Below are 22,887 nucleotides of genomic sequence, written 5' to 3' on the forward strand. Positions count from 1 at the left end.
TAATATTTATAGAAGATTGTTTATTGAGCTGGTTGGGAAAAAAAAAGACTTATAAAACTCAACAAGTATAATGGTATTTTGATGGCATAGAAGATAACAGTAGTCACAAAGATCATGGTAGTTTGTGATCCCGGAGCGGCAGCATTTTGAGAATTGTTTTTGCTGTGGAATATCTCTAGATCATGCTGCTGATTGAGTGGCGTTTTCCAAAAATGACACTGTAGAATGTTAGTTTTGGATGGAGTTTTAATAAAATGTCAGCTGGCCAGTTTTACACAGATAAGTTTTCACATTTTGTTTTCAAATGAGTAAGGTTGTATGCTTTGGCAGAAATTATAGGCCCCTGGTAACCTTTGGGGATGACTCTGTAGATGGAAAACCTAATCATAAACCAATATCATAAACCACCCCAAATTCTGCAAATTTATTTTGAACTTACTTCCTAAAACCACATTTTTATTTAGTCTATAGTGCTAGTAATTTGATTTTTTGGTTCACAGCTTATAGATTTTAAGTAGAGATATTTTTGAAAGGTTCATTAATACTGAATTGATACAGACCTTAAAAGGATTCCTTTCAGGATGTTGTTTGTTTCTACACGTATCTTAAGTGATCTGAAATATATTGAAAGTTATGAAAATAGAATTAGTGATTTTTAAAAGACAATTAAATACCTTACATTTGCTCTTTCTTTAGTGCCAAAATAGTGGTTCATCTTCACCCAGCTCCTTCTAACAAAGAACCTGGCCCATTCCAGAGTAGTAAGAACTCCTACATCAAGCTGTCCTTCAAAGAACACGGCCAGATTGAGGTAAGTTTCTTTATGAATACGATCAGACTAGAAATGTGTACTTGTATGTATTTTTGTTGTTGTTTGTTAATAGGATGGAAGGCAATATTGTTCAGCATACCAGTTTTCACCATATTTTTACAATAAAATTTTTATGATATCTTAAGCCTTATCAGTGGAGAATATGAAGTTTAGGTTTCAGTGGGAACGGGAGGCAGGAGGATGTAGTCACAGGAAAGAGTGGAGGCTGGAAACAGGCTAAGTCACCACACTAGGTAGGCTAGTAGTTAAGTGCTCAGTGTTATCGTTTGGATAAAGAGACAGAGTATAATGCAGTGACATGTTTAACTGCCTCAGCATCTGAAAGTTCACCAGCCTTACATCAGGCAGTCTATCTTTATTAACTCCATACAAATCTAATCGCTTAAGTTCTTATCCCATAGTATCATGGTTTATATGTTCTGATTAATAAGTTGCTTTGTAAGTATTCTTTAGACATTTGTAAGTGTGTGTTTATCTCCCCATCGAGATCATAAATTATTTATGTTCTTTTTCTCTATAGTACCTGACCCAGTGTTCCTTGCACAGCAGGCACTGAGCAAATTTAAGTGACTAACTGAAGTCATTCTCACTGTAGCTGAAAAATATACCTGATTTTTTTTTTTATGAGCATAGGCATGTTTTGGCCCTAATATCTGGCCTCACATTTTAACTGGACAAATTATTCTCAGCTTCCTTCATGGATAACGGTTGTGTATTTTTCTTGGCACTGTGTCTGTTTCGCTACAGATTGAAAACAATCCACATATGCAGGATTGTTTAAAGTAAGTCTATTTACTTCATTGTCACTCATCTCTTTGTTGAGAATAGTTCACTTTACGTAGAAGGTCAGTTCCTTCTTTTTTTTTCCCCCTTTGTGCTTTCTGAAGTTGACCCAAGGAAAGAACTTCCTTTGATTTCCTTTGATGTCTCTGAGAATTCTAGGCTTGTTGCAAATGACCTAACAGACTTCCAACTGAAGAAATGTTAAGTAATGATTTGTATGAGGATGTCACAGCCTGACTGACTCACTTAAAGTGTATGCATGTGCATAACAGTTTTACAGGCGTTTATCAGAGGAAATGACACAGAGAAGATGGGAGAATATGCCAGTTTCCCAGTCGTTGCAAGCAAATAGAGGACCCCAGGTATTTTTTCAGCTGTTTCCTAATCCAGTATTTTCAGCTCTGTACTTGCATCTTCATTAAGGGAAAAGAGTTCTATGATTATAGAACTTGCCAGAAACAAAATAATGATATTCTAATTAAAAACTGATTTTCACAGAACTTAATTTAGTGCTCTATAGACAGCAGACAGTCATAATACATGACTACTTACCAGGGTAATTTCAGGGTGGCAGAAGTTAGATTCCCCTTCTGCCTTCTGTTCTTTATAATTAGTGTGGCATCTGAGAGAACAGACAGTACCACTGGGTGACATTTTCCAGGCCAGTCTAATTAACCACCAACGTGGACAGACACTCAAATGTATAAAAGTAGCTTGTATAATAACTGTCAAGTACCAGAATTTTACCTATAATTTTTTGCACATTTGAGACCATATTAAATATCTGATACCTATATAATAGCTTGCCAAAGAACAAAAATGAAGAGGAAATTTAATTTATATCTCAAATACAGAGTAAGTATACCATCTCTTGTTATGTTCAGTTTTTCTGTATAATGATTTGAAGGTCATTATGTATGGCAATAAACCGACAAATGTTTTGAAAGGAAACTGAATGTAACTGTGTGCTGTTTTCTTGGGTTCTTTGTGGGTCCTCTCCCACCACTGAAAACACAATATAGTGGGTTACAAAAGATTGGGTCCTTCCTATTTTGGACGTTCTATTTTCTACTTTTGTTTTTCAGCCAGGAAGAATAAGGGCTGTAGGAATTGTAGGTATTGAAAGGAAACTGGAAGAAAAAAGAAAAGAAACTGACAAAAACATTTCTGAGGTAATTCTTACACAAGTTCCGGTCAGCTGTCTTTTTCAGCCATCTTGCTTATTCTTTTGGATACAGCTGTGAGTAAGTCCGTTCTGTGTCTTGGAATATATTTAGTTTGCCTGGAGCCACACAGTCTCTTATTCCATTTAAGGAGTCTACTTCAGGTTGGCATAATTTAGCCCAAACGTGTTTTAAAAATCTTTTCCAGAAAAGGAATTAAAAAGAAATGCAAATTTGTTTTCTGTGAGGTTAGAAAATGTCATGAATTATTGTGTGTAAATTTTAAAGTCTAGATGGGATTGATTGGAGGGTCCTCCTAATGAATTCAGGGTCCTATGTATAATTATTTTGGATGTTTGGTTAACTTAGTTGAGGGGAAAATGCTGTTCTGCGGCCCTTGACTCTGGCCGGACACTACACAGTTTTATGCTGATGACCACTTGGGGACCAGGCACAGAGGTAGTAAGAATGGCTCAAACCAGCTTATCACTTCTCCTAGGAGAGCACCCAGAGCTTGTACTTACAGTGTTTCTGAAACCTCATCCTATATGAGGAAATTCAAATGAAGGGGAAAGAACTCTAGTTAAGAAAATGAGTTATACATTAGATTTTGGCAGTTAGTTAGTACATCTAAACACATCGGTTTTCCCACGTGTATATGGAAATGGTCTTGGATTTTTATGGAATGATTTTATGAAGTAAAGTAATTTTTTAGTTTTTATTAATAGTTTGTAAGTAAAATTCCATTGATCAGTACTGCTCATAGAATTTCCAAGATTTATCTCAATCAGATAAAGTCTAAACTGCAAATAGTTACTGAATACCTGTATTAGTCAAGGTTCTCCAGAGAAACAGAACAAATAGGGGATGTATTCTTTTGGATACAGCTGTGGATATCTTTTGGATATCTATATGTGGATGTCGATACATAGATATAGATATGCTGATATCTTTCTCTCTATATATATAGATAACAGGTATCTGTATATCTATATTGTCCTATATATACACAATGAGATTTATTATAAAGAAGTGCCTTATGTGATTGTGGGAAGCTGCCAGCTGGTGACCCAGGAAAGCTGGTGATAGAAATGCTAACCGGAGTGTGAAGGCCTAAGAACCAGGAGCACTGGTGGTGTTAAGTCCAGTCCAAGGGCAGGATAAGACTGATGTCTTAGCTCATCAGTCAGGCAGAGAACTTTTTGTTCCATTAGGCTCTCCAGAGGGCAGTTCAGGAGGGCGATCTGAATTTAACTGTTCAACTCATTCTGCAGATTCAGATGCTAACCTCATGTGGAAACAGCCTCACAGACCCTCTCAGAATAATGCTTGATCAGATACCTGGGCACCCCACAATCTAGTCAAGTTGACACATAAAATTAACCATCATAATAGCCATATCTGGGCCCACTAATTGAATATGGATTATTGTTGAGGGACCAAGGGCATTTGACCTATGAAGTGCTGTGGTCTAGGTTTTGCTGAGGGCATGTTTATGGTAAAGTTGTGTGTGTTCCTTGGTCCTTTGTATTTCCTGCACATTAGCAGCTGGATCCAGAGGCTTGATCAGACTTGTGTTTGAGCCCTTTGTTGAGACTAGAGGTGACACTGTGTTCCTTCATCACGTCTCTTTTTATCATGTTAGCAGCTGTCAATATTCAGTGCATAGATCTTTGGGTCACTGGTGGTCGCAAATGGTGGTACTCTGTGATTTATTTTTCATTTATTGATAAATTGGTTCCTTATCATCCTCCCGAGGTGACTAATTAGGTTTTTTCACGTATTATTATGAATTCATACATTTTAACATATTTGATGATTTCAGTCAGTTGCAATTATTATCCTAGTTAAAGCTCAAATTGTCCCATCTTTGGCCAGTGGGAGCCTCTTCACGTTGGCTCCTGAGTGGTTTTGATGTGATCTGGTGGACTTTGAGAGCTTCCTTACTGCCTGGTGTTGACAGAAGTTCCAGGACCATCTTGTATATTTCCTGCTCTGGATCTGGAATCAACCATTATCTGAGAAGCTCTGGTTTCTTTTAGTGGGAAATGGTATTTCATAACCACAATTTGCCTGCTAGGAATTTGCATCCCTCTTGGGTTGATCTTTATTTCTAGGACTTTTCAGTGGAAAGAGCTAGGATTTTTTTTTTCTAATAAAGGTGCCTCATGAGGTCACACTGATGCTTCCTATTCAAATTCGGGACTACACTAGTGAATAATGACTAAAACAGTTAAAAAGGATTTTTTTGTCTATGTTCTCCCCTTTCTTCCCACATGTAAAACATAGGTGTGCTGTATCTAGACTACCTGAGCGTTCAGCCACCATGTACCCTCTTCCCCTCTGGCTGTCATTTAGTCTCATTTGTACAAGTAACTGTGTGTGATACCACCAATCTTTACGTTCACCTCCCTCTATTCATTTTGGTTGTCTGAAGCTCATCCTGTAGTAGATGTTTCAGAAAGTGCTCATGGGAACAATATTCCCTGAGGTCTGGCATCTTGGTATTCCTTACACATGAAGGTCAGTTTTGCTGGATTTGTAATCCTTGGCTCACATTTTCTTTCCCGAGTGCCTTCCATATGTGACTTTCAGTTTTTTGTCTGGCATGAAGTGTTGCTGCCAGAGTGATGACAACCTAATTTTCTCCCTTCTCTAAAGTCACTTGCTGTTTTTCCTAGATGCCCAAAGGATTTTTTTTTTTTAAATAAAACTTTGTATAATAATTTTTCTAGACTGTCTATGTGTTAGTCATTCTGGATTGTTATTCTCGGGTGCACAGTATGCTTTCAGTATTTGGTTTCAGACATGTTTTCTTTTAATTTCAGGGAAGTTTTTCTCTAAATTTCAATAATTGCTTAGATTTTTTTTTTTTCTTCTGAGACTCCTATTAGCTGTATGTTGCAGCTTTACGGCCTATCTTCACTCTTTGTGAGTTTCTTTCAAACCCTTTTTATCTTTTCCTTCGTTTCTTTTTTTATTTTAGAAAAATTTCCTTCTTCACCTGTTGTTTCTCTTAAGATATTATCTGTTGTGTTTATTCGTCTTGTGTTTGTCTAGTATAGTCTTTCTTTCAGAAATGATTAAAAAAATTCTTTCCTGGGTCCTGTCACCTCATTTCTGATTTATATTGCCCTTTCACAGCTTCTCTCATTTTATTAACACCTATGAGCTCATTTTGAAATGAAAGGTAAACTTTCGATGTGATCTATGAACATGTCTTTCTGGCGTGCTTTCATTATCTATAATGTTATTCTGCTCTTGATTTTCTTTTTTCCTGTAATAACTTTGTGTGGGATTTGACCTTGATACTTTGCTCTCGCTAATTTTCGTGTGAAATTGGTTTTCTTGAAGTTCCAGAGGAAGGCCTAGTTCAGGGCGGCTCTTCTCCCTCCACAAGCTCACTCTTCTGCTGTGTGCATGCAGCGTGAAAAAGGGAGGTGGCTTGCTGTCTGTGATTTCCTGACCCCGTTCCCATCCCCTGTTTTCAGCTGGACCTTGTCCCCTTCCTCTGTTATCTCTACCTTGCTCAGTTTCTGATTCCTGTCTCAGTAGTTTCTCCCCAGCGTGGGCTCCTGTCCTGGAAGGGAAGCCAGGAGGTTCACTTTCAAGGGCTGTTCACAGGCCCTTCCTGAGGACCCCTTGTACCCACTTCCTATTGAAGTGGGCAAAGCCCTACCCGTTTTAGTTACTGCCCTCAAGCTGGCCCGTCTGCTTTCGAGGGACTCCTGTGGGCTCTTTCAGGGGCTCTTATTCTCAGACCTGTCAGTTGCCCTGTTGCCTCCCTTTTCTTTTTCCTGCCTCAGTGCTGATATCATGCAGGTCTTGTGGCTCTTGCTGGTTTGTCCCCACTTGCTTGTACCTTGGGGTTTTTGTGGATATCTTGTCACTTAGTTTTTTAGTATATGCTGCCTGTGGGGTTTTGGTCTTGAGATCTGGTTGCCCCATTTTTATGTCGGGATTTGGAGAGATTCAAAACCTATGCTGCCATAGCCACCACCTTCCCAGAATCCTCTATTCCCATAGAATTCCAGCATCTTAGCATCAGAGGGGTTCTAACTATCCGGAAAAGGAATCATCTCAGGGCTAGTGACTAGATTTGGAACCAGGGTTATGAGAACTCAGGTTTCCTGATTTGCAGATGAGTGTGGTCTGCTACATCACGGCTGCTCACTGCCACCCAGAAAGTGCTATCACTGTCCTCTTTCAGTGACTTTTGTAGTCATCCTTCTGTGTGACACTTTTGGAGATGGCATGGAGCAGTGAGCTAATTTTGCATGATTAGTGTTTCTTTTTCTGAATGTTGCCATTCTAACTTGGTGTTCAAAATAACATTTTTCTTAATTTATGAAATGTTATTCTGTTTCAGTGTAATTTTCATGGAGTTGCATAGGTCAAAGGAGTGTACACAAGCATTGGGCTCTCGTGCAGGTCATCGATTTATTCAGCAGATGGTCCTTGCTCTCTGTGCGAGCCCTGCATCAGATGTTTTGGATTTGTTGTAGTGCGCCACACAGACAGGCAAGTAGGCGCTCTCTACAGGGTGAGAAATGCCATGTTAGGAGAAAGTAGTTGCTGCAACAGGAACACAAAGCATGGCCCCTGACTTCTAATGGGGTCAAGGAGGGCTTGTGAGCAGAAGTAATGGAAGTCAGGGCCTGAAAGTTGAGCAGGCACTAGCAGATGACCAGTAGGGATAAGAGGATCCAGGTAGAGGGAACAGAATATGCAAAGTACAGAATGAAGAATACTGAAACAGAAAATTCGAGAATGTATTAACAGTTACCGAAGCTAATCACCAAAGTAATGACTGACAGTCAGTGAGAAAAAAAATGCTATAAGTTGGCTTAGGAGAGTATCTCATGGTTTTAAAGCAGATGCCGTTTTTTTTCAAACGTGGAGTGGAAATTTGACTATGAATGAGGTAGAGGGATAGAAGGTTCTATAAACTGGCAGATAAAATAATAGGATGGGCACATGCGTCTGTTTTGCATTTGTACATATATTGCTTTAACTTTTCTTGTGGGTAGTTTCTCCACCCATTTATTGGATAGTTGGCTAATACCAAATTTTAGAATAATAATAGAAATAGAAGTGAGGAAGCTTTTGTTTGTGTTTTATAATTACTTAAAATGTTTTATAGGTACTTCTTCCAAGGTACTAAAATATTTGTATTTATTGTTTATGGACAGTACGGGCTAATTTACGTATTCTATGTAGACTATTATTTTTAGCAAACTTTTTCTAGAAAATATAATATAGTAAATAAAGTGATTTGCCATATAAAAATTTAAGTGTTGCCTTACTAGTTTTCTTTACACGTAGGTAGAAGAAATCTAGTAACAATTTGTACATGCAAAGTAAAAATCTAAGCGTGTAAAGTATCTGCGTTTTAGTTTTGAAAACGAGGTTGGTGTGTGATTTGCCCTCCATTTAAATGTTAGAATTGCCTTAGTTTCAGAGCTGGTGCCCAGAGTTTCCCACAAAAGGTTTCCTGCATCTGCTGGCTGTTGCTGATAAGAATCCAGTGTTTAAGCCTTTTGTTTATCTAAGGAAATTCCTGTTAGGTGTGTTCCCCTTTGTTTTCGGTAGTAGCCCAGTGAGTCGGCCATAAGAATTGTACACAACACTCTATTCTTTTAGCAAAATCCTTTTGCAGATGGGGGATACTTTCCTGCATGGAATTAAGATGGGCACCAGCCCGTCAGAACCTGTTAACCACTGTTCTGTATGGATTGAAAGAGTTTTCAATTAATGATAAGATGCTTAATTGGTTTTTAAAAGTAACATCTGTGGATATCAGTTAGGTGATATTCTGCACTGGAAATATATTTTTGGTAATTTGAAATACATGAATTATAAATACATCTAAGTTTGAAGAGGCCTTTGAAGTGGATATTCATTGTAGTAAATTGAACAATTGATGGGTTTTTATTTAGATATGTTTTGGTGGTATGTGAATGTTTTTCTTTTGTGATAGCCACTCTAGTCAAGGCTACAAGTATAATCTGTGTAATATTCAGAGGCTGAGGTTTACGGTTTCAGTTAAATCACACCTGCTATTAAAGCCAAAATGGTTGGGCTCAAAGAAGTATTCCTGCAGCTGCATGTTACCATTTTCAGCCAGGAAAGCTTTACAACACCTTTGATTCTTGAGCTCCTATCTAGAAATGGTTTTGGGAAGAACCAGTGACAAATTTTCTTACTTGTGTCAAAGAACAGTAAATAATATTTTCTGAACTATTACTTATGTCATCTTTTGTTTGTTTAATCAATAACTGTTTCCTCTTTGAAAATTTGAAAAGTTGTTTTTCACAGTTGGTTTTGGAAATTTTATGGTTTATTCCTAGAATAAGGTAGATTTAGTACTTGTATAAATATTCATATAAATAAATTGATATTTGTAAGAAAATTTCATACATTTTTATCATAGGGAAGAAAATAGAGTGCTTCATTGCTTTAAAACATCTAAATTCTTTAGACAGATTCCAATAAAAGCTCATTTCTCATTTTAGGCCTTTGAAGACCTCAGCAAGCTAATGGTCAAGGTATATGTCATTTACATCTATTAAATTCATACCAATTATGATACACTTTTGAAAATACATTTTGTTAGCAGACACTTTGGGGACATTATTTCTTTTCAATCTTTTACTGTTCTCTTGACAGGCTAAGGAAATGGTGGAGTTATCAAAATCCATTGCTAATAAGATTAAAGACAAGCAAGGTGACATCACAGAAGATGAGGTAAATAGATTGCTTTTTTAAGGCATTAGAAACTAGATTACACAAATAATGCATGGACGTTTTGGTGGTTTACCAGCTTGCTTTCTTAATGTAGTGTTTGATTTCTTTAAGGACTTGAAGATATATGAAAGTACTAAAGAAAAAGTCAACCATAAAAACTTTGTTAGTTCTAGCAGGATTAAAGGATATTTCAATACCTTTTCCTGGAGTGTAGAAAACAGAGGTATTGAAATGTGTAAGAAGTGATTGTTTTAGACATATCCGTAATTTTGATATGTTTTATTTAAATTTGTTTACAGTCTGGTCACAGCCATTTTCCTTTCGAAGTTTTTGGTTGTATCACTTGGTTGGCATTAAACAGAGCATAGCTGTCATCTAAGTCTCCTCTGCCACCAAAATTGTGGGGAAAATGGAGTATAAGATACTAAGACAGGAGAAAGAAGAAGAATAGTTAGATTTATGCAGGGAAGTACTAGAAATCCACTCTTACATAGTTCACAGCATAGAAACACAGTAGAAGAGATGGGTAGATATAGAAATAGTGGAGTAGAACTGAATGTCTGATGGAAGGATTTTATACGTTGGGTGGAGAGACTTATTCTGCATAGTCTTTTTGTGCATTTTCTCCTCTCATTATAGACCATCAGGTTTAAATCCTATTTGCTGAGCATGGGAATAGCTAACCCGGTTACCAGGGAGACCTACGGCTCGGGCACACAGTACCACATGCAGCTGGCCAAACAGCTGGCTGGAATATTGCAGGCGCCTTTGGAGGTAAAAACAAAACCTAAATGGTCTCTTTAAATTGTGTTAAATTATTTCTGTGCCATCAGAAATCTTAAGAGCATAACTCCGTTCATGATATGGTTACTATTCAACCAACATGTTATTTTTCCTTTTGGTAATATTAAACTAGTTCATTGATTCTTTGTCAATAATCTTCTAAATTGTTTTTAATTTCCATTTCAGATATCTATATCTATTTGATATAATTTTTTTAAATAAATTTATTTATTTATTTATTTATTTATTTATTTATTTATTATTTTTGGCTGTGTTGGGTCTTCGTTTTTGTGCGAGGGCTTTCTCTAGTTGCGGCGAGCAGGGGCCACTCTTCATCGCGGTGCGCAGGCCTCTCACTATCGCGGCCTCTCTTGTTGTGGAGCACAGGCTCCAGACACGCAGGCTCAGTAGTTGTGGCTCAAGGGCCCAGTTGCTCCGCGGCATGTGGGATCTTCCCAGACCAGGGCTCGAACCCGTGTCCCCTGCATTGGCAGGCAGATACTCAACCACTGCGCCACCAGGGAAGCCCTATAATTTTTTCTTATCTTGTTTTCAAAAGGAAAAATATAATCTGTATATATTTTCATATATTGTGTACTATTAATAATTTCATAATACAGTTTCATCTTCTAGTCATTATTCAGGCAATCAAAACTTTATTAAAACATTTGTATTAAGAAATATTTCAAACATATGACAAAATAGAATAGTGTAATGAATCCCTATGTGCCCATCATCCAGCTTCATCCGTAAGCCAGCCTCCACCAAAATTGTTTTAAAGGAAATCCCAGACATCACATCACTTTATCTGTAAACATTTCAGTATGTAATTATAGTGATAAAGACACCTTTAAATGTAATTATAATCCCCTTTCACACGTAAAAATCAAAAAATAATTTTTTAATATTATCAGATACCTAGCTAGTGTTCACATTTTCTCTTATAGTTGATTTGTTCAAACCAGGATACATTGCAAATGTTTGATTTCTCTCTCAAGTTTTTTTGTTTTTTAAAATTCTATGGGTTTTCCCTTCTCCCATACAATAAATCTCCCATACAGTAAATCTTTATTTACTGAAGAAACTAGTAGTTTGTCTTATAGAGTGTCTCAGAGTCTGGATTTTGCTAATTTGTAAGTCACCATGGTTCCCTGTCCTGTGTAGTCCCTGTAAACTGGTAGTTATATCTAGAAGTTCTTTCTTTTTATTTTTTTTTTCTGACAAGAATATCTTATAGAGGGTGTTGAGCATTTCCATCAGGAGGTACATAATATCTGATTGTCTTTTTTTTGTGATGTTAACAGCCACTGACAATCATTATCTAGATCTGTTACTTCATTAGGGGTTGCAAAATGGTGATATTATTATTTAATTCTATAATTTCTTCAGTTATTAGGTGGAATAACTTAAAGCATTTAAATACACTTTTTGAAGGGACTTCCCTGGTGGCGCAGTGGTTAAGAATCCACCTGCTAATGCAGGGGACACGGGTTGGAGCCCTGGTCCGGGAAGATCCCACATGCCATGGAGCAGCTAAGCCCGTGAGCCACAACTACTGAGCCCACGTGCCACAACTACTGAAGCGCGCGCTCCTAGAGCCCGTGCTCCACAACAAGAGGAGCCACCACAATGAGAAGCCCGCACAGCGCACTAGAGAAAGCCTGTGCGCATCAACGAAGACCCAACGCAGCCAAAAAAAAAAAAAAAGATAAATAAATAACTTTATAAAAATAAATAAATAAATAAATACACTGTTTGAAACATGGTGTACAACCCCTCTTTTCATTTAAGTAAATGTTAAAACAGTAATAATGACAGTGAAGTCCAAATATGGAATTTGAAGTGCCTCGTGGTATCTGAATAGGTTCCCTGTGTGTAAATATAGTTTTCAAAAGCTTCTTAAGAGATTTTATGATTTCTGATTTCACTCTGATTATGATTTCTGTTAAGAAATGCTAACTGGTCCTAATTATAATGCTTCTTTTTATTTTATATTTTAACAGGAACGAGGGGGAATAATGTCACTCACGGAGGTGTACTGTTTAGTAAACCGAGCTCGAGGAATGGAGGTAAGAATAGAATATTTAGATATTCTTTTAGCTAAATATAGACTCGATATAATACAAATTCCCCTACAGTGAATACAATTTGAGGAAGGGTTGTGAATATCAAAACTATTTTGAGAAGCAGTGTGGCGCAGTGAAAAGAATACTGCCCTGGGATCTAGGAGATAAATTCTGTTCCTGGTTTTGCTGAATGCCCTTGAGTAGCTTCCTTAACCTCTCTGGAGCGCAGGGTTTTTTTACCTTTAAAATAGGGTTTGGACCGAATGATACCTTAAAAGTCTGAGAGTCTGTGTTTGTATTGTGATGAACGAGGTTGTGCATGATGCCCTTTCTCTGTGATAGTTAACTGTTTTGAGTGAACCTGGTTGGACTCAGGTTGCCTGCAGGTAATACAGAAAGAAAGCCGCCCTGCCTCTTTGGCTCAGAATCAGCAGCAGCTATACTTCAGCCCTCACTGCCTGTTCACACCCAGCTGTCTTTGGCCTCCAAGGGTCTGTCTGTGCACTCTCTGTGCCCTTGAAGTAGAACACAGTTTTGTGGTGTCAGCAGTCACCTCCACGCAGACAACTCACACACGTCTCTCGAGTGCTCACCCCGGTCTCACAGGTTAAGCCTCTGTTCTGCGTTTTTATTTGAACAGTCATCATAACCGCCACCAGTGGATACTTACCATCACTCTGCACGTGTTATCCATTTATCCTCCCAGTAACTCAGTGAGGTAGCTACTTTTACTGTCCCCATTTAGGGGATGATTATGGGATGAGGACATTAAGGCTTAGAAAGATTAAGTAACTTGACCACGGCTGCACTTGGAGACAGTGTTTTAACAGGGACTGGGACCCAGGCTGGGCTGGCTCCGGAACCATTCTGTGTGACTGACACCTGTGCTGGTCACCACCTCGCAGGACCGATTCTTCAAGGCCACATGGTCTGGAAGGGCAGCCACTACCTAGCGACATGTGATGATTGTGAACTTGAAATGTAGTTAGTCCAAATTGAGATGTGCTGTAAGCATAAATTACACATGGGATTTAGAAGACTTAGTACAGAATAAAGAAGTGTTAACTAGCTCATTAATGATTTTTCATATCAATTATATGGCAAATTTTTGCATCTATTAGGTTGAATAAAATATATGTATTAAGATTAATTTCACCTGTTTATTTTCTTTTAATGTGGCTACTAGAAGATTTTAAATTACGTACATGACTTGTATTATATTTCTATGGATAGTTGTGCTTTAATGAATAGAAGTCTTTTGCTTCTTTGTTAATCCTTTTTGCCTTTTAGTGATTAAGCCACCTAAAATCCTTGATACATGATAATTTTACAATATCCTCTTCTGTTTTAGTGGTCGTTATAATTATATAGCGTCACTCTATTAATTTGCAGTGTAAACTGGTAAACTGGATTTTTTTCCCCACTAGTTGCTCTCACCAGAAGATTTAGTGAATGCATGCAAGATGCTGGAAGAGCTGAAATTACCTCTCAGGTAAAAGAACCTCTGCAGGAACTTTGCCAACTATAGCCACGATTCCACCCTGAGTAGACAGGACAGCCCTGCAGGTCTGCCATCCTGCGTGGTGAACCAGCATATATATTGCCCCTCTTGAAGTTTATATCACACATGGGCAGAATTCACCTGGCACCACGGGCACCTCTGTCAACCCGGCTTCCATCCTTATCAGGGCTGTGCGGGGCCTCAGGGGCTGGTCGTCGGCCTCTTGCCGCTGGGGCAGGAGGTGAGAACGTGGGCTCCTCCCAAGCGGTCACAGTGACCATCCCTCTGCCCTTAACAAAAAGTAGACAGGCATAGTTTATTTAGCATGTAGATTATAGCTCAGAACTTCATTAACTGTTTATTCATGAGCTTTTTAATTAGGCCTTAGTTACCTGTGGTCATTGTATTTGAAATGTTCTTTTGTGTTAATATTGCCCTCAGTCCTGGCATAAATGAAAGTAGACAATATTTGCGCCTCCTCAGGGGCCCAAGATCCCAGATATTCATGGCTTTGTCCTCCCGTCTGTGATTTTAGGCTCCGTGTGTTTGACAGCGGCGTCATGGTAATTGAACTTCAGTCCCACAAGGAGGAGGAAACAGCGGCCTCAGCCTTGGAGACGGTACGCGGACCCGGTTTCCTCCCTCCGTTGTTAGACCTTGCCACACAAGACCCCGATGCTTAGCCACTTGAGAAACAGGATTTCCTTTTAAATTCAACTTTACTGAAAAGTAACATTCACAGACCCAATTGAAAATGGTTTCTCATTAACAACAAATAACTATTCATCACATTTGTACTTTGAAAGCTCTTTGAAACTTGCCGACACTCATAACATCTTGTAAGGGGAGTTAGGATGAGTGAGGTGCTTGTTCTCTTTCTGTTTGAAACTCAGTCTTGAAAATATGTTTTTAACTTTGTAAATCAGTGTTACCCATGATTGAAGTTTTTCTTTCAGTATTACCCACATAAGCTGCATTACCCTACAGATTGTTTTGTGAAAGAATTGCTTCAAAATATACGAAAGGCAAGTGTAGTTTAGATGGGTTTTACTGGGCAAACTCCTGATATTACTCATTAGGATCCTTGAAATACTATCGCCTCAGAGCTTCTGTGGTGAGCCTGTATAATTTGAATAACCCGCAGTTATTACACTTCTTATTTTAAACTCGATGAAAGTCCCAAGGCTATAGATACTTCTATCACATATTTAAAACTAATCCTATGTATAACGGTCCTTCAGTGGCGCGTGTACTATGCACTCAGAATTTGTTATATGTTCCTTTTCAGACTGTGGAATAGTTCTTTTTAGACATTAGTACAGTGCCTTTATTACATTATATAGGGTTTCATGATGCTTTAGCCTTCACCGTGTTTGTTCTGGGTTCTTCAACTTTTGTAGACTTAAGCATTAGTGAAGAAGATTTAGTTCTAGAGTGAACAGTCTTTGGAGTTTAGTAGAAAATTCAGTAAATTATTTCCCAAGTATACTGGTAGATAGTCTCCCCAGGTTAGTACCTAGGTGGCCTAAATGATCACATTTTTTCCTGCTGTGTGTTTCTGTTAGGTTTCAGAAAAGGGATCTCTAACATCAGAAGAGTTTGCTAAGCTTGTGGGAATGTCTGTCCTCCTGGCTAAAGAAAGGTAAGCAAGGGCTTTGCTCCTCACTTAAAAATATCATTTGTGTTTCTGAATGGGTGGATGATGGTGTTTTTTTCCCTTGACTCCTAGGTTGCTTCTTGCCGAGAAGATGGGCCATCTTTGCCGAGATGACTCAGTGGAAGGCTTGCGGTTTTACCCAAATTTATTTATGACACAGAGCTAAGAGTTTTGTATTTGAAATAACTTGTTACCGGGATACTTGCATCATGTAGAGGTTGTATGACATTGAGCTAAGGGTAAACCCTGATAAACCGAGAATTTACTGGAACTTCGCAGTATAATATAAAACCCTTTTAATTTCTCCCTAAATATTATGATCCAGGAAGCTTCTTTAGGATAAATATAGGAAAATATAGAAAGATGAATGCCAATATGAATTCGAAATCATGCTACAGTTGTATAGAAACCCTCCGAGTTTAACTTGAAATATGGTGGATTTTAACTTGATCTTCAAATCTGACCGTTTTTGAAAGAAGAGAATTTAGTTCATGGGGGAAGAAAGAGAGAAGTTGCATGTTTGGACAGGTTAGATCATTATTTTGGTGTGACTAAAATTCACCTGAATTATAAATGAAGTTTTTCTCTGCATCTAGTGTGCACATTTTGGGGGGTTTTCATGCAACAATTTATACCTACAGTGTAGTTTAAGAACGTGACGACATTGGAGCAGAATATCCAACTGCAGGATATCATCTGAGGCTCTTCCTAAGGGCTTTTAGAAGCAGCCATAGGCATGTCTTCAGCAGACCAAATAAAGCACCTTAAAAACAAGAGAGAATTTTATTTGACTTACGTATATATAATCTGACGAGTTTCTTTTTTTTTAAGTGATGATTTCATGGCTGGCATTTAAAGAATGCAACTATGTCATTTTGTTTTAAAAATGCTGTAGATTTTGAAAGTGAATTAAAGAGCTGTATAGACATGCCCAGAGATACGGTTACAGATTTGGGAAGTAGATGGTTCAGGATTTCCCTAGGATTGTTGTGTGGGTAGAGGGACGGGGAGGACCTTTAACTCGCTTTACAGGAACCTTGGTGCTCTTTTACCTCAAAGCCAAGGATGGAAAAGAGAGAGTGGGAACATAACATGTCTCCTTTTCCTTCCCTAAAGGAGTTTCAATGCTGAACTTTTAAAATCTTTCTATCATAGTCTAGCAATATTTTTTTCCTTTACCCCACACATTATAAGTTGTGTGGAGAAACTGTCTCACTAAAAAGTATTACTGAGATAACAAAAACCGGCTAATATATTGAATCTCGATTGCTTGAGTTTTCCAGTGGACTGCCTGACTTTGTTACTGCTACATAGCGTACGGTATGTTGGCATTACCTCAAACTCAGGGACCCCAAAGGGACAGAAGGAGAACCCCTTTCTAAGACTGAATTGGCAGTGGAAGGTAGTGATGGGTTTTGGCCAAGCATCTAGAAGGGATAGTATCTGTATTGAGAGAAACTTTAAGACCAGGAGGTGGGGATACCCAAGCTCAGACCCTGGGATCCCTGAGATGTCCTCGCTGAGAGGTGGAGGGCCAGTGCTGGGGCCACTGCAAGTGCCCTTTGGGGAAGGTCCAGGGGTCCTCAGCTGCAAACCCAGGGAATCCCTCCAAGTGCAGCCAGAGTCAGTCCCTGACCCCTGCCTGCTCCCTGTCGCTGCTCCGCATCCTCCTGTGTCACGGGAATGTTGTGGCCGAGGCATCCTGCCTTAGTCTTCGTTTTCCAAACCTGTCACTGATTCCACGTTGCGATGACAGATCCCTTAATTCCCCCATCGCTCAGCCTCAGGTTTGTTTGGGGGGAAATTCAGTGTCTGGCTACCTAAGTCTTTCGGGCCATTGTGTACGGTCGTTTGTATATCACTCCTCTCTCTGGGATGCAGTCACTCTCACACTGCCCTGGCAAACTTGTATGCATACACACACACACACACACACACACACACACACACACACACAATATCTCATACACATGATATCTCATCTGCCTAAGGCTTTTTAAAACTACACAGATAAATAATCTGTTTCACTAGTTGGAATGAGTTGCAACTAAGATTGTTTGAGCTACTGGGTCTGGCTCTAATGGTCTGGATTCATTACAGCAAACTCCTATAATTCAGAATATTTATTTACACTAGTGTGACAACACATGAACAAAAATGGAGCAGTCTGAATTGTATAAAGTGAACTAAAGAGGAAGAAAAGTGACATGGATATATTTTGCAAATGTCACATTAGTTAAAAAACAGGTATGATTGATTTTATTGTTTTAAAGTGGGCATTCTTCAGTTTCCAGACCTCTGTATGTATACTTTTATCCTTTTTTTTTCTTTGTTTTTGCCAAATAAAGTGTCATTTTGGTCCTTTGTTGGTAGAGGTTATGTTTAAATACAACCAATGAGGCCCTAAGTGCAAAAAAGTTCCGTCTTGGTGCTTATCACTATTATAATGTTATTTTTGCTTTTCTAACTTTGCTCTTAGGAGCATAAATCTGTTTGTAGCTTTATGGTAATAGAATATTTCTAGTCACATACTGTCAAAAAGTTTTTTACATTGTACAAGTGAAGAATGTTTTCAGGGTTAAATGATTGGTATTAATGTATACCAATCATTTTGCAATTATTGCAAAATTTAAAAATGATTTTTTCTTAACTTGGTGTTCTTTTTAAATACTCTTTGGAAAATATACGAAAATGATAACCCTTTAGTCAGAATAAGCCCATGTGTTAAGATTTTTTCTTTTAGATTTTATAATCAAGAGTTCATTATAAATATTTATGACCTCAAGCTCCTACTATTTTAGTTGTTTTACAAGAATGGGAAATGGCTCACAAACTTTTTTTTTTTAATTCTTGACGTGAATTCCACTGTCGATTGACTGTGTATATTTGTGTGAGTGTACTATCTCTTGTTCCCTGTTACCAGACTAAACCGACCAGCATTTATCATGTCATCATTCTCATGCTCAAATACTTAAAATGGTTCTCCTTTGCCCAACAGTCTCAGAGTTTCCATTGTGGTAAGACAGAGTCACAGCTCAGAAGGTGGGTGGGTTTTAAGGGCTGTGCTAAGGATGGAATCGAGCATGCTCAAAATGATCCTTGAAAATCTCTATATAATCTTACAATTCGAATGCCTGTAGAGTGATACATGGGTATGAATATTTTATGAATATAGTAAGTAAAATATATAATAAAAAACTACATATCAACAGTAGACTTTTGTAGTACCAATAATTAAAACTATTTAAATGTGTCTTTTTTTCTTTTTTTCACTTTGCTGATAGGTATGGTTGAATTTATGTAAATGTATTGCTAATCCCATCCCTTATGATAGATCGTAAGTGTAAGCTCCACAGGGGCAGAGATTTTTATCTGTTTTGTTCATGGATGTGTCCTCAGAGCCTAGAGCGAGGCCTGGCACACAGTAAGCATTCAATAAATGTCTACCGAATGAATGACCTCCAACGTGTATGCCTATTTATCATTTGGCTTCACTCTACCCTACTTTATCTCCCATTCAATTCAATACAAAGAAACGTTTTTGCATACCTGTCGACTTTGTGTGAGGAACGGGGGCCACTGGGGGATACAGAAGTGAATAAGATGCGGCCCCTGCCTTTAAGAGGGTGGCCTCGTTGGGAAATAGATGCATAGCAACCTTAGTTGATGATGAGACGAAGTGTGTGCCATGGAAGGGGCACAGGTACCGTGCTTGGAGGACAGAGGAAGAGGCCTTCAGTTCTTACGGAGGAGGGTCTGGGAAGGCCTCATGGGAGAGGAGAAGCTGGTGCACTAGGCTCACAAGAACCCAGAGATGGTCAGGGGCAGGCGTTGGGTCAGAGAGCAACAGGAGGTGTGTCCCTTCCTGCACCTGGGGCACATCGTCCTTGTCCAGACTTCCCTTTGTTATTTCCTCCCATCCACCCACCCCCACCCCCAATAATCAAAACCAAACTTTGCTCAATCCCACCTGCTCTGGAAAAATCTGTCTCCAGTACACAACTCTGCTATTCCTAAACTCCATTAAGATTTATTGTCTCTCCCATATACTTGACTGTCTTTTGCCTTGTTCTCTAATTGTTATCTTAATGCTGTAAGAAAACAGAGAAATTGGGTTTCTTTACGTTCAAGGAATATCATATAACACTTCTTTGGAGTTCCCACTGGCCTAGGTCAGTGATTGTACATGGTAGATTCCTAGTTAAGCATTAACTAAATCGAGTGGGTTTTGAATTATAATGTGTCATGAGTTGAGTCTGAAACCTAAGTCTGTATCCTTTACCCTCTTCCCAAAAGGCTTCTTATCCTGACTTGTCCAGGCTCAGCCTGTCTGAGATATGCTGTCTTAATTCAGATTCCATGCATGGGCCATATCCATGATGTGGGAAGCACTCCAGAAAAGTCAGGTTAACACACATGTAAGATCTTGTTATCACAGTGTGAAAATTGAATCATTCGTGTTCTTCCTTGTGTTCCGATAATCACGAGTCAGTTAAAGCTTGTCTCTCAGAGTATTATCTATGGGGAAAAACATCTCCCCATTTATTTAAAGGGTGTATTGAGATAGTGAATACATTTTACACAATTTGCAAAAGATCCCTAGACAAGTCACTCAGAAAAAGAACTCAAGATATCTTGTCAGCCAGCTTGTTTTAGTTCAATACAGCCAAGACCATACCGCTGTTCTTTTGAAAGCTTTTTTCTTCACATCTATGTTGCCTTCTTTTATTTTATTAAAAAAAAATTTTTTTAACATCTTTATTGGAGTATAATTGCGTTACATTGTTGTGTTAGTTGCTGCTGTATAACAAAGTGAATCAGCTATACGTATACATATATCCCCATATCCCCCTCCCTCTTGGGTCTCCCTCCCACCGTCCCTATCCCACCCCTCTAGGTGGTCACAAAGCACCGAGCTGATCTCTCTGTGGTATGCGGCTGCTTCCCACTAGCAATCTATTTTACATTTGGAGGTGTATATATGTCCATGCTACTCTCTCACTTTGTCCCAGCTTACCCTTCCCCCTCCCCGTGTCTTCAGGTCCATTCTCTATGTCTGCGTCTTTATTCCTGTCCTGCCCCTACGTTCTTCAGAACCACTTTTTTTTTTAGATTCCATATATATGTGTTAGCATACAGTACTTGTTTTTCTCTTTCTGACTTACTTCACTCTGTATGACAGACTCTAGGTCCATCCACCTCACTACAACTCAATTTCGTTTCTTTTTATGGCTGAGTAATATTCCATTGTATACATGTGCCACATCTTCTTTATCCATTCATCTGTTGATGGACACTTAGGTTGCTTCCATGTCCTGGCTATTGTAAATAGTGCTGCAGTGATTATTGTGGTACATGACTCTTTGAATTATGGTTTTCTCTGGGTATATGCCCAGGAGTGGGATTGCTGGGTTGTATGGTAGTTCTATTTTTAGTTTTTTAAGGAACCTCCATACTGTCCTCCATAGTGGCTGTATCAATTTACATTCCCACCAACAGTGCAAGAGGGTTTTGCCTTCTTTTAGAAAGGATTAAACTATCTTAACTGTCCGGTAAACAGTAATACAGTTTGGCAAGTATTCTAATTAAAGCAAAAATGACCAAGCATCTCAATAAAGCTCTTATTTAAAAAATGACCAAGCACATTGATCCGGGCACTTGCACCCGGATTTAGGCAAAGAGTGGGTTTCTAGGAAGAGTGTGTGTCTGAAAGATCAACACTGAGCAAGTTGCTTTCTATATGTTTCACTCAGTCACCACAAAACTTCAATATAACTATTATTAGATGCCTTTTACAGTGGAGGAAAGGAGGGATTAAGTATTCGCCCAAGGTTACAGAGGCAGGGCTGGATTTAATCTCAGCTGTGTCTAACTCCCACTCTTAAAATGAGCTTTTGCTTTCAAAACCAAAAATGGCAGGGCCTGTGGCATGTATTTAAAAAGAGTTCTAACTTGAGTAATAGATGTTGGACTAGATAATTCTGACGGTGAAAGTGGATGATGACCTTTGCCAACTAAAAATTGTCACTTGCCACCTGTCTCTACAAGGATTAGGTCACTAGCCCCGGCAGTCACTGACCTTCAACATACCCTGAAAGGAGTTCAGGGTGGAGATCAGGAATGAGGCACTCTGTGCCCTGGGAAAAACTGGCAGAACAGGCATCAGATAGTTAGATATTTTCAGGAGAAGATTTTATGAGCCCAATTTCTTGCATCTTATATCCAGAAAAGCACTAAAATCATTAACAGAGACATCTGCGCCTGGTGACGAGCAGCAAGCCTCTGCCAAAATGTGTGCTCGGCTGCAGCATCCCCCTTCACACAAATCACACATACACTGACCTCCCACCCTACCTCTTCGGAGCAGTTCTTCAGGGCTATCTGAGAGGTGTATCCTGGGCTTTAGTCCTCATTTTGCTCCAAATAAAACTTAACTCACAACTCTAGCGTTGTGTACTTTTTTCAGTCCACACCTTAAAGCCTTTTTTGGAACTCTGGCTGAATTTAATCAGTACTGCTAGCATTATTTGACAAGATGGGTACTTTGCAAATTTGGTACCTCTGATAAACTCTGATAGCTCTGATAATTGAATACATGTGCTACCTTTTAAAAGATTAAGTAATAGATTCAAGGACCTGCAAACGATCTATTTCTAAGAGTTAAAAACTGAGGTAAAATTTACAAGCAGTGAAATACACAGATCTTAAGTTGGATGTTTTGACAAATGCGTAATAAATCCTTGTGATTCACACCCTAACCAATAGAATGTATCTATCATCTCCCAAAGTTTCCTGGGGCCTCTTTCCAATCACCTGCCCCCCAGGGGCCACCAAATCTGTGCTACGATTTCTGTTCCAACACATTGGTATGTTAATGGTAAACTGTATTGCACTTTGCAGCCTATTCAAAAACAAGCACGGCTGCTAAGGTGGAACTCTATCCTCTCGTATTCTTTTAAAAACACAACTTTAACACTTCTGGACTAGAGTTTTAAAACTATGTTAAATTAAATAACCACTTCTGGCTCCTGAGAAAGAAAAACGAAGATGCACTTTACCTGAACTGTTCTCTTTTGAAACTCTTCAGTGACATTCGGGAAACAAAGTTTACAGCCCACAGCTTATACCACTTCCATGACTGACTCGTGGTCCCCCAGAAGACAATGACACGGGGGCGGAGGGGGGAGAAGTGATAGGATCGGAAATGCCGGGAGACTGCCGGCTCGCCCTTAAACCCGGCTCCCGCCTGCGGGCGGTGGGTGTGCGTGGCTGGCATCCGCGTCCCCTCCCCGCGGGCCCTCCCCGGCCGCGCGTTTCCTGCCGGGTTTCCCGTCCAGTAGCGGGCCAGCTGGGCG

At 39.1% G+C, this 22,887-nt stretch overlaps 1 protein-coding gene across 1 annotated transcript in view; it reads left to right on the forward strand.

The window, feature by feature from the left end:
* VPS36 (vacuolar protein sorting 36 homolog) overlaps positions 1-18,097 on the forward strand; it is a 30,309-nt gene extending 12,212 nt beyond the window's left edge. Inside the window, exons 4-14 of the mRNA XM_061171235.1 lie at positions 697-811; positions 1,888-1,977; positions 2,701-2,787; positions 9,294-9,326; positions 9,448-9,525; positions 10,165-10,299; positions 12,312-12,377; positions 13,802-13,866; positions 14,411-14,495; positions 15,441-15,517; positions 15,605-18,097. Coding sequence (XP_061027218.1) covers positions 697-811; positions 1,888-1,977; positions 2,701-2,787; positions 9,294-9,326; positions 9,448-9,525; positions 10,165-10,299; positions 12,312-12,377; positions 13,802-13,866; positions 14,411-14,495; positions 15,441-15,517; positions 15,605-15,698 — 925 coding nt within the window. The 3' untranslated portion in view covers positions 15,699-18,097. The remainder of the gene's footprint in view (positions 1-696; positions 812-1,887; positions 1,978-2,700; positions 2,788-9,293; positions 9,327-9,447; positions 9,526-10,164; positions 10,300-12,311; positions 12,378-13,801; positions 13,867-14,410; positions 14,496-15,440; positions 15,518-15,604) is intronic.
* Positions 18,098-22,887: the final 4,790 nt, after the last annotated feature.

Source organism: Eubalaena glacialis, chromosome 16, assembly GCF_028564815.1.
Source record: "Eubalaena glacialis isolate mEubGla1 chromosome 16, mEubGla1.1.hap2.+ XY, whole genome shotgun sequence".
Lineage (NCBI taxonomy): Eukaryota > Metazoa > Chordata > Mammalia > Artiodactyla > Balaenidae > Eubalaena > Eubalaena glacialis.